Source organism: Empidonax traillii, unplaced genomic scaffold (genome assembly GCF_003031625.1).
Source record: "Empidonax traillii isolate 1590-97213 ecotype Southwest subspecies unplaced genomic scaffold, ASM303162v1 scaffold235:size1242204, whole genome shotgun sequence".
Classification (NCBI taxonomy): Eukaryota; Metazoa; Chordata; class Aves; order Passeriformes; family Tyrannidae; genus Empidonax; species Empidonax traillii.
Genome location: NW_020955428.1, coordinates 658,757 through 675,737, shown reverse-complemented (window position 1 = coordinate 675,737; position 16,981 = coordinate 658,757). Strand labels below are relative to the sequence as shown.

Sequence of the window (16,981 nt, the reverse complement as noted above, 5' to 3'; positions counted from 1 at the left end):
ACAAGCAGGATAAAGCCTGCTACTGTCCTCAGAACCTGATCACAATTTCCAAAGACTTTTCCACAATCACAAAATCCATGGGCTGGTTTGGGGGTTCATGTTTTTGCTCATATTCAGATCCAAATTCTTTAATAAAACCCTCCCAAACGCCTCTCTTATTTTTATTTATAAGTATCCTTAACATTGAGGAAACAACATTCTAAGGGATGAAAGTCTTCCACAACTTGGCTATTTGGCTAAGTTATCTGCCTACAGATAACAGGTGAATCATTTAAGACTCTATTCTTCTTACTGAAAAGTACAGAAAGAAATTCAGAGCTAATTTATCATTACACTGTTGGGCCACATGAAGTGAAAGGTAATGGTCTGCAAACAGATATATAACTATTTCACTGAAATAGCTGAGCGACTCCTTTTAACTCCTGATGCAAGTAATAGCAAAGAAGTAAAATTCCATTAATAGGCTTTTCTTTTTGCTTTCTTGCCCCATTTACCCCTCTTCCAAAAGAGGAAATTGCTGTGCTTGCTAGTAAAGAAATACTAAATGGGGAGGAGGGGATTTTGCATAATCTGTAACTTTTATCATGCTTCCATTCTTCTCAGAGGAGCCCAAGGATTCCAAACATAAAGTAAGTAGCTTTGACTTAGACTCTGAAATCTAAAATTTGCTTTCAGTAACAGAAAGAAGAGAAAGACATTTTTTTCAACCATTTTGCAGTGGTCAAACTTGCAGCAGAGGAATACTTCTCTTTGTAGCAGAAAATAAGAGAATATTAACCAAAAGATTTACGGTATTTGATACACAACATACGAATTTGAACATGAAGGGTGAGTGATTATTTCAGGATTAATAATGCATTCCCTCTTGAAAGGAAAAAAAAAAAAAAAAAAAAGGAAAGCAAAAAGCATCATTCAGACTGAGTCCAAATATGGCAGGTGACAGAAAGCAGCGACCTCAGATGACTGTTCTAGGACCACATCCCAAAACCCAGCACAATTAGCACTAATTGATCAGCATCCTCAGCCAAAATGCCAAGAATTGAGCAAGCACTGAAAAGCAAAGTCTCCCCATCTCCCCAGAAAGGATGCTTTCTTCCAGTCAGAAATCCGAAACACCAGTGCAGAGAAGCCAACACTTTCCCTACTAGCACAGCACTGCACCCATAGATACAGGGCTCATCAGCAACTGTGGAGCATTTATAGAATCATCAAGATTGGAAAAGACCTCTAAGATCTTCAAGGCCAACCAGCAACCCAGCACTAAACCACGTCCCTACACGACCCATCTACACGTTTTCAATATTTCCAGGGATTCTAGGTCCACCACTTTTCTGTGCAGCTTGTTCCAATGCCTGATCATCCTTTCAGTGAAGAATTTTTTTCCTAATACCTCATCTAAACCTCCCCTGGTACAACTTGAGTTGATCAGCATTTCAATTCTTCATTTCATTTGCAGCATCTATCATATTTACCCTAAACAATAAACCACCAGTAAATATAGTTACCCTATGACTATGAAGAATTCCTTTCTGTCAGGCAACACAGGAATCAATTATTAGAAACAATACCGACATCTTTCACCCACATTAAATTACCCAACTAAGCAGGACTGAGCAAGTTACTTCTGCTTTGAAATACAATCTTTTACACTAACATTTATCAGGAGTACCCAGTGCAAAAACATCACAGGGCAGCCAGAGCACCACACAGGTCTGCAAGCAGTGGATATGAAATAGGAAGCTTGCAGGGCAACTCCGGAACATGATGTCTCGTAGCAGTTTGTCTTGATTAAAAACAGAGGGGAAGGCAAAAAGGAGGATAGAACTCTTCCAGAGTCCCTGATGACTAACAGTGACAAGACCTCTTCAAACAGCACTATTTTTCCAGCCTCATAGTGAGTGCAGGTTTCTTAAAAATAAGCTCAAATGATCTGTCTAAAGAAGACAAGAAAAACTGTCAGTTCTCTAGACACAAACTGGTGAAGCACTATGCTGTTTTAGGCAACCACTGCTTCACGACTCCATGAATGTGGGCAGGGTAATAAAGCCCTAGGGGAAAGAAGGGAAAAAATTGCTCTCCAAAAAATGTCAGCAATCAAAAAGCACTGTGGTAAAATACTATGGTAAGAGCGTCTCATATCAAATATTGATCCAGCTCCTGTAAACACGTGAAGTTCATGGAAGTCAATTTTCACCTTAATCCTACATTTATGCTTTCATAGAACTACTCCATATTTTAGATTCATTTTCTTTTTTGCTGCAATAGCAAAATATTTTCAGCTCAAAAATCAGACTCACCTTTAAATATATGTAAGAGGATTCTAAAAGCATGCCCCGAAATATTTCTCCCATCTCCTCTCTCCTTTCCTCTCTTCCACAATACTACTGAAATTCTATTTTATTCTTATCTTCTATTAAGCTGCATTTTGCTTGCAAATAGGAATGATTGGCTCAGCACTTAAGAACAATGCAATTATGAAGCTTTATGTTCTCTCCCATTTTGTTTTTCCTTCTCACCTTAAAGAAATAATTTTATTTCTAGAGAAACTTGATACATAGAATACTGGAGAGCACAGACTTCTTTTTAAAAGGGGTTACAATAACGCAACCATTTATTATACAGTTTTATTGGCACTGATCCTAATTAGACCAATGAGACAACAAAGTGGTTATATTTAGGTCAGCCTCCTCATTTAAGATGTGCACAACCTTTCTGTCTTCTGTTTGAGTTCTGAAAACATCATCTGAAAATGCAAGAGTGAGGGGAATGTTAGCTGAAAAGTTTTACGCTGTATTAAAACACCTTCTCATCACAGGCACAAAATTCAGATATGCACCAAATGCCTGACTGTACTGCATTGTTAATACTGACACTGGAGTACAGCAAAAGGACTTGCAAATGAATACATACTGTGGCTGTAGAGCAGATTTAGATCAAAATTCAGCAGAGTTGTAAGAATTTTTCACATGGGATAAAAACGTGAAGTTCATTTTGACAGGAAGGGGGCAACTCAGTCACAGCTGAAAACTGCTGCCGTTTTGACTATTTTACTCTTCACTCATAAGCTAACAGGGCACTAGCACAGAGAATCACAGAAAAATGGAGTTGGAAAGATCTCTTGAGGTCAAACCTCCTGCCAACTCCAGGAACCAATTTCAAAGACAGGTCTGGCTGCTAAGGGTCTTATCCACTACAACTGTTAATACCTCTAGAGGTGGAAATAAAACAGCCTCTTTGGGCAGCCTAATCCAGTGCTCAGCTACGCTTGTTGTAGCCTTACACCCAACTCTCATGCTGCAGTTTGTTCCCATCACGTCTTTCCTTCCACAGGGAAGACAGGCTCCATCTTTTATAATAACAACCCAGCATGCAGGTAGTGACAGCAGCTGGAAATCCCTGGAGCATTCTCTTCTCCAAACTAACTGAAGTTAGTTCCCCCGCACCTTGACTCCTAAATCATGTGATCCAGCCTCCAAGCGCCACACTCTTCCCAGTCTCAAACTGTGGGCCTGAAACCAACCAATGGTAGTCTAGGCATGACCTCCTGAATCTAAGTAGACAAAAATAAACACTGCTCCCTATCTGGTTATGATCCCTCTCACACAGCTGGTACTAATGCATTGGGTTACTCCTTCTCAGGTGCAAGAATTTGCTTTGGGGTCTTTTTGCCATCCCTCCCCTTTTTTTTTTTTTAACTTTATGGGGTTCCTGTCAGCCCATTCCTCCCACTTGGGGCCCCAAGTAATAGGAACAGAACTGTTCCTCCATAGTCTAACATCATTCACAAACCTGCTGAAGGTGCACTCTGCCTCACTCTTTGGATTCATAACAATGCTAAACAGTACCATTCTCAGTTCCAACCCTTGAGGAACACAAATGGTCCAGACAGTTATCTTCCTACCTTTTGGCCCATCTACCTTGTCCATATATCCCCAGTTGGACTGTGAGAGACTATGTCAAAAGCCTTTCTAAAATCATGACCAGAGAACAGTGCTGCTTTCCCCATATTCAAAGACATAGAAACAGCTTTCTCACACAAAGCAATCAGGTTGGGTGCCCCTCTTAAAAGCCATAACTGCTCTTCAAAATCCCTGTCTTCTTTTATGCTTGGAAATTTTTCACTCAAGTAAACCACTGCTTGGGGCCTTACTAAAATCTTTTCTTTAAGGACTAGAGAGACATGAGTTCTTGGGCAAAGACACTTAATAAGTTCCTAAATCTCACTAGAAGGTCTTACCAGTACTTCACCTACAAGTTGTTTCTCCTTAAAATTCTCCTCATTCTTTTACACTCCACCTCCAATCACAACCAGAATTTGCACCTGAACCAACTTACACTATCCTTAGGAAGAGGATGGTAGTTCTCAGGATCTCACACCTCTCAGGCCTATCAAAATATGAAAATATCCCTCCAAAATCCCACTGATCTTCTTTTCCAGGTCCCTCCACAGGGGATCAATCGATAAATAACATGCTAAAAGTTAACAAATGATACCTTGCTTAAGCCCCTAATTGTCCTTGTCTGTCACTGATAGACTGCATACAAAGGCATAATTTGATAGTAATGGAGAACTGAATCTAATGTATCTATTGTATTTCCAACCAGAATTTAATTTATTGTCCAAATTTCTAGTTTTCATGTCTTTTTTTGACTCACTGAATAGTCATTTCCAACCTTTACCTACCTCTTTTTTTTAAAGCTATTAAAAATTTTCTGTACTTGCTGAAATTATTCTACAATAAAGTCCGGAAGCAAATCAATTTCCATCTCCCAAGACTTCCAGATGCCTATAATTTCAAGTATTCTCCCACAGGTTTTCAGCTTTACAACTTTAAAGCTATATCCAAAAAGATATGATGCCTGTTTCATTCATTTTAAATGACCATTGACTGATGTGCATTCTTAAATACTTTTCTCCAAACACGGATTTCTTATCCTCTCAGTCACTGAACACCACCATGCTACCTTGTTGCCCTTCATTTAGCTGTATGTTAACCCTGGTCTGCATAAACATCCTAATCATGTTCCATCCCACCCCTGCACATAGGCTATCTCATGAAATCACGCCTTCATTCATTTCTACAATCAATCTACAGTTCTTTCAACTCTACAATCATTTCCAATATAAACATGGTGTTGGTGTTGGGAGGTGGGGTGGTTACCAGTTACACTTCTCACTTGTTTTCAAAAATGGTAAATTCTAAACTCATGAGGCTGATCACTCTTTGCTGAATCTCCTGTTTCAAAAGAGCCACTTTGCTTTCATCAGTGCACTTTTAGCCTCATTATATTACAGTAGGTCATAGTCATTATTATCCAAGGCTCCCTTTGAGTCTGGACTCCTCCCTCCATAAGGTTTTTTTTTTGTAGATCAAAATCTAATTAGAATGTCCCTATACAACCAGAACCATATCAAGCAGTCTGGACTTAACTTTCTCATCTAAAAAAAGAAACTGTCTGCATAATTTAGCAATGCTTTTGACGACAGAGACACTGCTTCATTTTCCAACCAACAACCTGCTTAATACAGTAGCCTACTTCAGGACATGTTTCCAAAATTAACTTTTGTTCTCACTTCTTCTGTCCAATGAATGTACTATGTTGCTGCTCCTCCTCATCCACATCTGATTATCTGTATTTTACACCTGAATGTGATCAATTGCCAAGGATTTATTTTCTAAACCAATTTGAAGTCAAGCAAACATTAGAAAATTTAACTTTGTAGAATTCATTTGAACCAGGATTGACTGATCCATTTCTCAACATAGCCTTCCATGCTTTTTTTTTTGCCCTACCCTCATGACCTTCACATTTTTTCAAAATTCCACAGGAACAGAGACTTTGTTGCGACTCTCAAAATTCACCATAATGTAAATGTCTTTTGGAATGCACCACCAGTATCACAGCAAAAAAAAAAAAGGATTCTGACCCCAGCATTTGCTGTGCTTTCAAATTCCTGCAGTTTTATAAATGTAACACTAGCCATAAAAAATAAATAAATAAAAACACCAAAAACAAAACACAAACAAAACAAAACATCAGCATAAAATGATAAAATTGTATTTTACGTATTCTTTAAAAAGGACCACATGTATTTCTGATGCAGCACTCCTCTTCACAGCTGAGGTAGTTAGAAACCCGCCTAAGTTACTACGTATCACCTCAAGAGTGAAGACTCATGTTGGATTAAAGATTTTATATGAAGGGGGTTGAATAATTATTTATATTTAAAGAGGGTTCTTTTCCACGATTCATCAGAAAAGTGAGACAAAAATGAGAAAATACTATCTCAGCTACTAGCTATGTTCCTCAGCCTGTTTTCCAGCGGATGAATGGTCCTGTCCCTGAATGTGTTTCAAAAATATCACAGTCCAAGTCCACAAGCAGGATACATATTTCAAAGTAAAGATTTAGTTGTCTGACAGAAATGCACTATTCTGTCACTTCTGTCAGGGAAGTTATAAAACTATGAAACTTTCTATACTTCACTTTCATAAGTAATACTGTAGCTCTGGCCTCTATGAAGAGATCTACCAATTTGTACCTTGTATCTTTTTTGTTCTAAATTCATTCCAGTCTAGCTAGTTGTATGTAACTACAATAAAAGATATTCTTTAAGGGCAATCACAAGAACTCATAGCACATGGCAGCCTATACCACAGTTTTCTGGCTTTCATTGTCAGCATCAAAATCTTACAAAACAGTTATGAAACAAAGCTGCTAAAAACAATACAGCAAAAGTTATTACATATTGACAACACAATGCTAAGCACAGACATTTTGTCCTGGTGTGCCACTAATTTCAGTGTAAAAGAATCAAATAGCAATAGTAGTAAAAAGGACTATCTGGCAGAACTCACCTTGCTACAAAGAAATTACTGAAAGAAAATACAGCAACATAAGAAATATCCCAAACTTTGGATTTCCTATTTTTTAACAATGCTGTAACACGTCAAAGTGTTTATTTTTGTTTCTGCTTTAAAGAAATTTGCAAAAAGAAAACTATGAATGCTGAGTGCTACTCTATGTGAGGCTGCTAAGGGGAACCATTATGAGTTTCTCCAGTACAGTTCAATAATAAAGCCTTGCTTATTTTTTTATAAACAATACAGTTTAAAACAAACATTAAACTTCAAGAATTTGTCTTAAATATTTCATTGGCACTTTTAAAATGTTTATTTCACTGGCCCTCTGTTATGCTTCAGAGAACACTTCACATGAAACATTTAGATGCTACTTCATGAAGCATCTACCCTTGACACAACACAATAATTCATATACTCTACAGTAAATAGTTTCTCCTCAGCAGATCTGAACTATATTAGTGTATCCAGTGAGTTCACATGACATGTACAAACTTCTGACATTCCAAAGACAGGAGTATACAGAGCACTACAAGAAATCCTTCCTGACATGCTGTCATGGTTGCTTTTAGTAATTTCCATACATTTTCTCATCTAAGCATTAACATTTCCATCACCAGACTTCCATATATCATTGCCTTACATTGACACCTGCTGGAAGTGACTGGGATTGTAAACCATTTCTTTTCATTTCCCCCCCAATCAGTAGTGTCTGATTTAACTCTACAGGCAGACTAACAATTCTACTTTCAGTAAACTAAGCACAGACATCTGAAAACACTAATCTACATGACTTTTTAACAAGCAGAAAGACTTACAGTGTGTAATTTCAAGCAATGTGTAATTCCCAAGGCTATCACTGCATGGGTTCTCAATCAGAAAATGTATTTTAATAACAGCCTTTTAGAAAATTTTAAATCTACCCAAAGGGTAGTAAAAACTCAACAAATTAAGTATGCAAGCGTATACTAGGCTCTCAGGCTAATTAGCAAATAATTATTACTGTAAGAGTCACTAAATAGTTGTTTGACAAACATTTTACAAACAATTTTATACACAAAAATGTGACTAAATAGGCAATTATAACCCATGTCTTTACATTAAATAAATAAACATTTGCTTTATTCACAAAACCAAACAGGCTGTTTAATGGCAGATCTGATAGACAAGAACATCTGAGGAATGTTTGTTAAAATAGCTTGTATGTACACAAACTACTATCATTCTTCATAATGAAGATACAGCTCTTAGTACAGCTTTGTAAACAGAAGAACACTAAAACAGCCATTTGAAGACAATGTTTTTTCCCATATGCCAGAACTTACTCTACAAGCTTCATTATTATGAACCTGATGATGCTCATTCCTTACTTCCAAACCCTGCTATAGAGATGGGATCTCTTTAATTTGATTTAATTTTTCTATGAAAGCACATTTGAGATTGAAGCAAGTATGATGAGTTATAGTGGCTTTGCTTTATCATCAGAACAAGACATGATCGTGCACTTTGGTTCTCACACCCCTTGGATGCAAAACACAGACATTTTCCTCAAAAAACACAAGCAGTTTTAAAATATCATAAGCAGTAAAAATAGAAAAACAAGTCAAAAGGCAGACAAACAATTTCTATTAGGTTACATCAGTATATACACAGATGAAGACCTCTCAAATTTTATAGTTTTCCAAAGTTTCAAAACAGGATCCCTATATTAAAGTTTAATAATAATATCCCAGTATGACCACAGAGGCACCAACACTGCAGCAGTATTAATTCATGGACTCTGCAGACCAGTTTGAAATTCATTATTTTTTTTATTTTAATCTCATGAGCAATCAAAGTACTTTAAAAAGTGAATTTTACTAGGTATTCTAGATCATCACCACAGTACTAAGGTTCAGAACTACTGAACCTGTAGAAAAAAACAAAATATAAACACAGTCTTGGTGGAAGTAGAAACAGCCACCAAAATAGGTACCATCAAAAATACCAATTAGTGCTAGCCTATGTCAACATGCTTTTCCTGCAACTTTCCCTGATTTCTTTTATTCTGAAAGAACTTCATAGGTGAATTCAGAAATTAATGGTATATTAGTCTGCTGAACTCATTTCTAATTAAAAGTTTCATAAAGCTCAAAAGAAAAAAACCACTGGGGATGGAAAAACACAGCTATTCTACATAATGGGTACACAGGAGTTAAAGTATCACATTTACCAAGAATTAAGTAACTCCCATGGAAAAGAAGTGGTAGTATTTTTGTAAAAAACGTATCACTGATCATAACAGTTTGCTTCCAGACACTTACATGGTGAGCAAAAGAACACTTTTTTTTTTTTAAATATCACTCCGACAAACAGAAGGGTCTTGGTTGTTTTTTTTCTTTTATTGCATTCTTTAACAAAACACACACAGGAGCATGGCAGGCTTAAAAACACACTAGATAGCCTAGATACTTTTGACACTCATCCCATGCTTACTTTCTTTTCTTTTTATCTCCTAAAGACAACAGAGTTAGCATTACACACACTCGAGATTTAGGGCTTACATTTCTTACCTTACAAAGCTTCTGGTAGCGGGGAGAAGAAACTGCCATCCTCTGTAAACGATGCAACAACACCACAACTTTCTGCAGAGAGGTTCTCACCACAGCCATCATTTTAAGTTTGCCACACTTCTGAAGACACCTCAGAATTTGCATTATAAATGAAGAGCAACTATCATTTCCTCCCGGTCACTGGACAATGATTTGCCAGCTTTCTGAGCATGCTCTCTTCCAGGACTGCTTTTGCAAGCTACAGGCTTTATACGTTTCAAAGGCAAAGGAGATTGATATAGCATAAGTTTGTCTCCAAAAATAACCCCAAAAAACAAATGCAAAAAAAAAAAATAACAGCCTTCACAGGTTCTTCTAACCGGTACTGCTCAGCTCTGCTTTTGCAGAGGGAAGATGAAGTTGAGCAGCCGAGCGTCTGCCACTGTTCAGGAGTGCACTAAATAGCCAGAAAAAGGTTATTAATTTAAGCCTGAAAGCTGCAGGAACAAAAAAAGAATTCCTTCAGGAAGACGGCTCCAGTGTATCACAACAGTTGTTTTTCCCTAGTAGCTGCTTTCTGTCAGCAGACTGAGCATTTGCTCCCTCACTCTGGAAAAGGATGCTCTCGTTCTCAGACTGAATGCAGCTCTGGCAGAGCTGTAGAGTGAGTGAATAACAGATTGTGTTATAAATCTTGAGAGAGGAGCACAGGGATACCTGCCCTAATTATATCAGCCATACATTAAAGAATAATAAATCACACAGGCGTTTCTCAAAACTAGATTACCCAATACAAAAGGAAAAAACGCAGGGGTTAAACCTCTTTTCTATGAAACCTCTATGAAAACTCTCTTAAGGCTGATTTAGTAAAAGGGATCTCAAAGGATTATCACTTGCACCAGAAAGAAGCAATGTTTTTCAGGAGCCATTTCCAATTAAATATTGTCCTGAATGACTTCAGACAAGAAAGAATAGGATTTTGACAAAGTAAAAGCATACAGTTGCATTATCATCCCTTTCTCTGATCATCCTTGAATCCAAAGAGCTAACATAATTTTGATGTTTCTCCCATGATAAAGCAGAATTATTTCTTATCAGAACCACCAAGTATTCTGAGTTGGAAGGGACCCACAAGGATCTTTGAGTCCATTTCCTAAGTGCATGGTTTGTACCAGACCCATGACAATGGTGTTATTAACACCATGCTCTAACCAACTGAGCTAATTTAAGTCATCTAAGGGTGACAGCAGGACTCTCAAGAGCATGGAAGTGTTTTGCTACCAGTGACACACCCACAACGCAATACAGGCAACACATCCTTAGGTGTGATCATAGGGCAGTGTAACCAGAGCCATCTACTCCTTATTGCTTCCAAAGGTGCTATGATGAATCTACTTTACACATGTATCAGAGGGGCTGCTATAGCAAAGGTTCAGGGAGGCCATTATCAACACAGTAAGTGGTAAGTCACCACAAGTCATATTATCTAATGTGCATTTGCCACATGAAGAGGTACGTACACATTTCAAGCACGTCAATCAGCACACTAGGGAGGCAACAGCTATCCTGACAAGTTCATATAATCCAAAATAATGCAGAGCTTAGTGCATTATACACTGGTTTGCCTCTTCTAAGGCACTCGCCTACCAGTGTGATCGATGCAAGGTGCAGGTTCTGCATACAGGACACTTAAATACTCTTCCCATCCAATTCTGCTAAGACAACCTTTTCATCTTTATTTTTACGACTGAATCAATGTTTCTACCACTCCACAGGTAAACCCCATTTAAACCCACTCTGTTCACCTGCACTCTGTTTTGTTCTTGATCTGTCCAGCACCAATGATGACATCATTTTGAGGAAAGAGAGTTTTCAATCTATTCTGTATATAGAAATCTTCCCATCTGTATTCTCTACCTTGCCAGACTTGCCTTCCTCATCTCCACCACTCATCTGAACCATTCCCTTCTACGTCATTGCTCCTGGCTTACATCTACTCTTCCCTCCCACCACAAGTCTGTTCCTTTAACCTAACAGCTCTAACCTAGCATTATCAGCTGATATCCTGTTACCAAGCACATTTTAAGGAAACTTATGAAGCAGCACAAGTCCAAAACCACCAATGCATTCAGAAACGACTGTGCAAGAGCTCAAGGCTCTTCTGTATAAGACAGAACCCACAGTTTGCATCTGCTTTTTTTTTCACTTCTGCTTTTGTCCTTCCCAATTATTATACAAATTTGAATTCAGCAGTGAGGCAAACTGCACACCACTAGTCATATTGATTTTTATTTGCAATAAAACCAAACTTTCAAATTATTTTGAACACCTTCACATCTGTAGGCACAAGACTTCCCACATTGACCCAGCACTACATCCTCCTATTTCCTAGTTTAATTTCGGCACCTTGTTTCAAATTAGGTTTTAACCTCTTTCAAGTGGTTGTTAAACATTTTCCAGTGCAGACCGGAATGTTTTGGCATTAACCTGAGTGGAACCATTTAGATACTGAGACTATGAATGGACAAGACTTACGATACAATTATGGATTTTCTCTTTTTCAAAAACAAATTGCTACCAGACTCAAAGTTTGCATTATTTGCATAGTACTGTTGCTAGCCTCAGATATCAGAATGGAACACAAAACAAGCCTTCAGTTCCCAGATGACTGAATCCATATAGAGTGGCTTGAGCTGCCAGCATACAATGTAATGAACTATAGTCCTCCCAAAATGTAATGAACTATAGTCCTCCCATGCATTCACAGATGCCAGTTTAACAGATGATCCTATTTCAAAAATGTATGACATGTAACAACAGCAACAACAAAAAATTCATCATATTTTATCTAGGTCCAGCATTTTTACCTAGAATTGATCACATCTTAAACTCATAGTAAAGTTTTACTTGATGCACAGGCCTCAGGGGCAGAGGTACCTTCACACAGAGCAGAGAAAGTCACAAGCCCTGCATTCTTCTTAAAACCATTTAAAATAAATACTTCTTTACATATTCAAAAAAGCACCAAGAGAATAACCATTGTTATTTTATACCATTCCACATGAAAAGAACAGGAAATGAATTTGCAAGGGAGTGGGCTTGATTTTTTAAGGTACAGTAAGACATTAGAGCTTTGTTTTGTTTTCAGAAATTCAACAAATATTTAAAAACAGAAACACTGATTTTGGAGTGTTTGCCAGTATCATGGTATGAAGGCCTTCAGTGATATTTAAAGTAAGACTGTTAAGGTGGTAGGATAGGAGTTAAAGTTCATTTTGGAAGTAATTATGCTATGACAGCCTTTGATGCTTTCTAGGGTAGCTAGAAAAAGCTTAGAATATAATGTAAGGTCACAGCTAAGTTAAGTGATCATGCTTCACATGCACAGTGTGTAGAAGCATAGAGTCACAGAAAAATATGGATAATACCAGGTAATGGCATGCTGAAAAATAAGAGGCTATGTCCAAAGCATCTTTATCTACCTTCTCAATGATTATAAACCAGGACAACATGCACAGTCAAGAGTAGGATATGGACCTTCTCCACACAGCTGGAAGTCTTGCCCAACAATTCTCCCCCATCACACAACACAACTCTGGCAATTTTAACCAGATTGAAGGACAAAGAATAGCAAACAACCTTCCATACCCGCAGTGCTTCACAGCTGCATAGAGCCAACAAAATAACTAAAAAAAAAAATCAAGAAACAGCAGTTTTATCTTGGTGTGATTGACTAGACAAAGTGCAAGGTAATGGAAATAAGTCTATTTACACACAACACTGCCTTCCGTTGCTAGCTTCCTATGCCCTGTTTTAGCTCTTCCACCTCCACTACATTAGTAGCTGGGGGGAGGGGTGCCAATAGGAAGTATAACATTAATTTCTAGGTGTTGCCACTACAGACTAGTCTCAGAATTTCACCACATCTCTACAGATGAGTTCCCTGACTGACAAGAATCATATAAACATTGGTGAGCAACGTCATCTTCAACAGATCTAAGCTTCCACAATACATTGTGCTCTTCACTATGATTAACAAGAACAGTTTGCTATCAGATACTTCAAACAGTCTCGTTTCATTTAAATTCAGCCTAGATATGTTCAGATTAACAGCACTACTAAAAGCAAAAAGATTTTTCATTATAAACTGTTCAAACCCACTTAGATCACAGATGACATTATTCCAAACCCAGAGTGCAAGATTTAATAAGTGGTGTCAGACTCCTCAGTCATTTTTCTCGGGTTTCCAAGTCTGTGGCCTGTACAAGAAGGAAAGCCAGCTGCAGAGCTGCTGGGCACTAGGAGAGGGAGAGGAGGCAGTCCAAGTACAACTTCTTGGATTGCTGGAAGAGCAAACGGAAAGCAGCAGGCAGAAATAGGAGACAATGCAGCCCAGGAGGGCTTTACTTGGAGGGAAGTAGATTAAACTGTTTGGTTGGATAATCACACCATATGACTTGGTTTAATCAAGCATGCACCTTCTGAAAACAGTCACTCTCCAAGGACATTTAAGAGCCCTCAGTGCCACTGATGTATACAAAAATATGTGCTTCAAACCTTAGGAAGGAAAATCTGCTTCCTTCATACATCTGACTTCTAAAATACTGTTTTTTAAACATCTTTCAATAGGTTGCTTTCCCCACCCTGGAAGATAGCTTTTCCTTTTTGCCTTTGAGAAAAAGCACGAATAACAACACTATTTAGTTTCTCACCTGCATCTGCTTTCTGAGTTCCCTTATGCAGGCACTATCCTGAGCAGTGTTCTCACGCTGGGATGCATCTGCCAGAACATTAACTGTTGTCTCTGCCTCTTGAAGCCACTTGAGGAAGCTTTCCAGATCCTTGTGTGAGGCCTGTACCGTCTTCAGCTCTGTCTCCAAGAAATTCTGCCTATCAACAGCTCTGAAAACAAGACAACTGTCAGAATATTGCCCCAAAAAATACAGCATTACATACATCATAACAAAACTACTGAAAGGAAATCTGAAAGATATTTCTAGTAAATATATATTTGTACAGGTTGCTTTATTTATATCACTGTTTCTCTGGCTTTTATATCTGTAGCTACCCACAGATGTTCTGAACTGGTTATACAAGTTGCAGACCTTTTTAAAAAGACACATAGAGCTAAGTTATTAATTAAAAACCTAGATTTTCCTTTTAGAGTATTAACATCATGGACTTATGCTGCCCCAAATGGTAGAAGTGTTATTCCCATGTGTGAAAAGTGTGAATGCTTTTCCCAACTACAAAAATCACATGGAGTAGAAGCACTGAGAGTTTGGGGGATTTTTGTTTCCTCTTTTACAATGAGCAGAAACAGTCACATAAATTCTTAAGAGTGCTAAGGGATGAAAAGTCAAATACCTGGTTCTATCTGCTAGAAGACAAAACTTTTGACACTATCACTCCAATGAAAAGAATAATACACTGCCATCGTAACAATCAAGCCATGCTCAACATACTTGAATCTAAATAGACTGGCAGAATATAGCCCAAATTTTCAATCATCCAAAAGTTTGTGTTGGTGCATTTTTCTAGTATGTAATGAGAGAACTTAAAATGTTTTAATTATATTGTTGATCAGCAACTTCAAAATGAACTTCTAGAAAAAAAAAAATCACGTTACACTTCTGCATAACAGTTCTGTTCCCTTGTCATTGAAATGAAACCGAGGGAAAACTATTATAGTCAGCAATTTTAAAAGCTCTGATTAGCAACATTAATTAAAGCATGACAAACTAAATTTCATCCATTGGAGGCTGTTATTCTGCAGCATTCATTTTCCCAAAATCAAGACAAAAGGAACAAGCTTTCCCACACCAGCATACTGTACAGAAACCCCTAACAGAGCTATTAGCTAGAATGCTGCTGCTAAAGAAACAAAGTTCAATTTCATTCTCACATCAAGCACTAACCATGTTGTAAGATTTCAGGGGTAAATCTTTAATTCCAAGTAAGGTAAGGCCAAAACACCCAGTATTTGATATTTCCATGTTTCTCCAGACAGGCCCAAACTTGTGTCTTCTGCCTCCTCCCACCTACTTCAACTTTCTTCCCTCCTTTCCATGCTGTGGCAAAAGTATTGCTCAGCAGTATTAAGGAATCACTCTGTTTTGAACTGTGAATTTCAGAACTTAAATATTCCTTTTAGAAAAGAAGTTGTGGGTGTTTAGCACCACTCGGGATGACATTTCAAAGGAGGTATCCTGGTTTACTAGTGCATCAGAAAAGACAGATGCAAGGAAAAGCTGGTTTTTTTCAAGGACCATGACAAAATCTCATGCAACCCCAATTCTGCCAGCCTTACATTCCTAAGTATTAGCATAACCAATTGAATTTTCTAGAGACAGCTTGCAAAAAGACTGTGTGGTCACCCCTACTTTAAAAGCTTAAGTCACTTGTTAATAAATACTTTAACCAAAATAAGACACTAAGAATCATTCCTAATCTCATGCTTGCCCAAATTTTGGCTACGCTCAAAGGACTAGGAAGGCAATAACCCTTCATTCTTGCCTCTTACTTGGAGCTCTGGAATGCTTCAGCCACTCTCGAGAAAAATAATAAATAGCATGCTAGGGATTACAAATATTTTGACAGATATTGCCTAGAAAAGATAACAAGCACCAGCTATAAAATTAGAGCACACCAAGCAACTGTGAGAAAAACAAAGTAAAAGCAGTTATGAGCTCTAACTTCAAAACCCTCTCCCTCTGCAGGGTTTTTCTTCCCTAGCAGGGGGTTAAGGCCAAAGGTGGAAGAACAGGATTGATAACAGAAAGAACAGACTGGTGATAAAGGTGACCTTCAAAGAAAAAGAAAAGCCCCAAAGGATGAAACACTAAGTGACCTAGATCTCTAAGTTTAAGTACTGATGCACTAGATGGGAATTGAGACAGTCAGAACTTCACAGATAATAACATTCATTGAGGAATATTGTCTTCAGCCTAAAGTCTTAATTTCTCAAACTTTCCGCTTGGCTGAACTTCAAAGAAAGAATGAAATCCTATTACAGTCCCATTACATATATATTGTAGTGTACCTGTATTAAAGCTAAAAAACAATCCTTTCACTAAATACATACAGATTTAAAACTAATGTTCTGAGATTACATGTATGTCTTTAAAGAGGACACGTATAGCAGTAGCAAGCAACACTTACAGAGCAGATACAAATACTTCCACTGCCTTCCAGTAAAGGCCTCAAACATAAAATAAAAAATAGAGAATTCTGTGCTTCAGATTAACAACTATCCTATGCTATAAAAAGATGTCTCAGATTTTCAAATAATTCTAACACAATTGGTGCAGCCTCAAAAGACAGAGGGTCCTTCCAGGATGCAAGAAATAAATGTGAAAAGCAGCTGGAGAAATGTTTTCAAATGCAGCTAACTTAACACAGGGGTAGTGGAGAAAACCTAAACAGATTCTATTAGCAAAGACAGCCCAAGAAAAAGAAAGTTGTAACTCTGCTATTTAAGTTTCCATGGCTCTGTTTCAGGTTTCTGTTCCACCCAATTACTTTTTTCAGATTTAAACTAAAAATCTGCAATGCATACAAGTATGTGATCAAAAGAAATTCAGAAAC

At 37.7% G+C, this 16,981-nt stretch overlaps 1 protein-coding gene across 1 annotated transcript in view; it reads right to left on the bottom strand.

Moving 5' to 3' along the window:
- The window catches only part of UTRN (utrophin), a 374,661-nt gene that overhangs the window by 195,207 nt on the left and 162,473 nt on the right, over positions 1–16,981 (bottom strand). Inside the window, exon 51 of the mRNA XM_027888221.1 lies at positions 14,107–14,296. Coding sequence (XP_027744022.1) covers positions 14,107–14,296 — 190 coding nt within the window. The remainder of the gene's footprint in view (positions 1–14,106; positions 14,297–16,981) is intronic.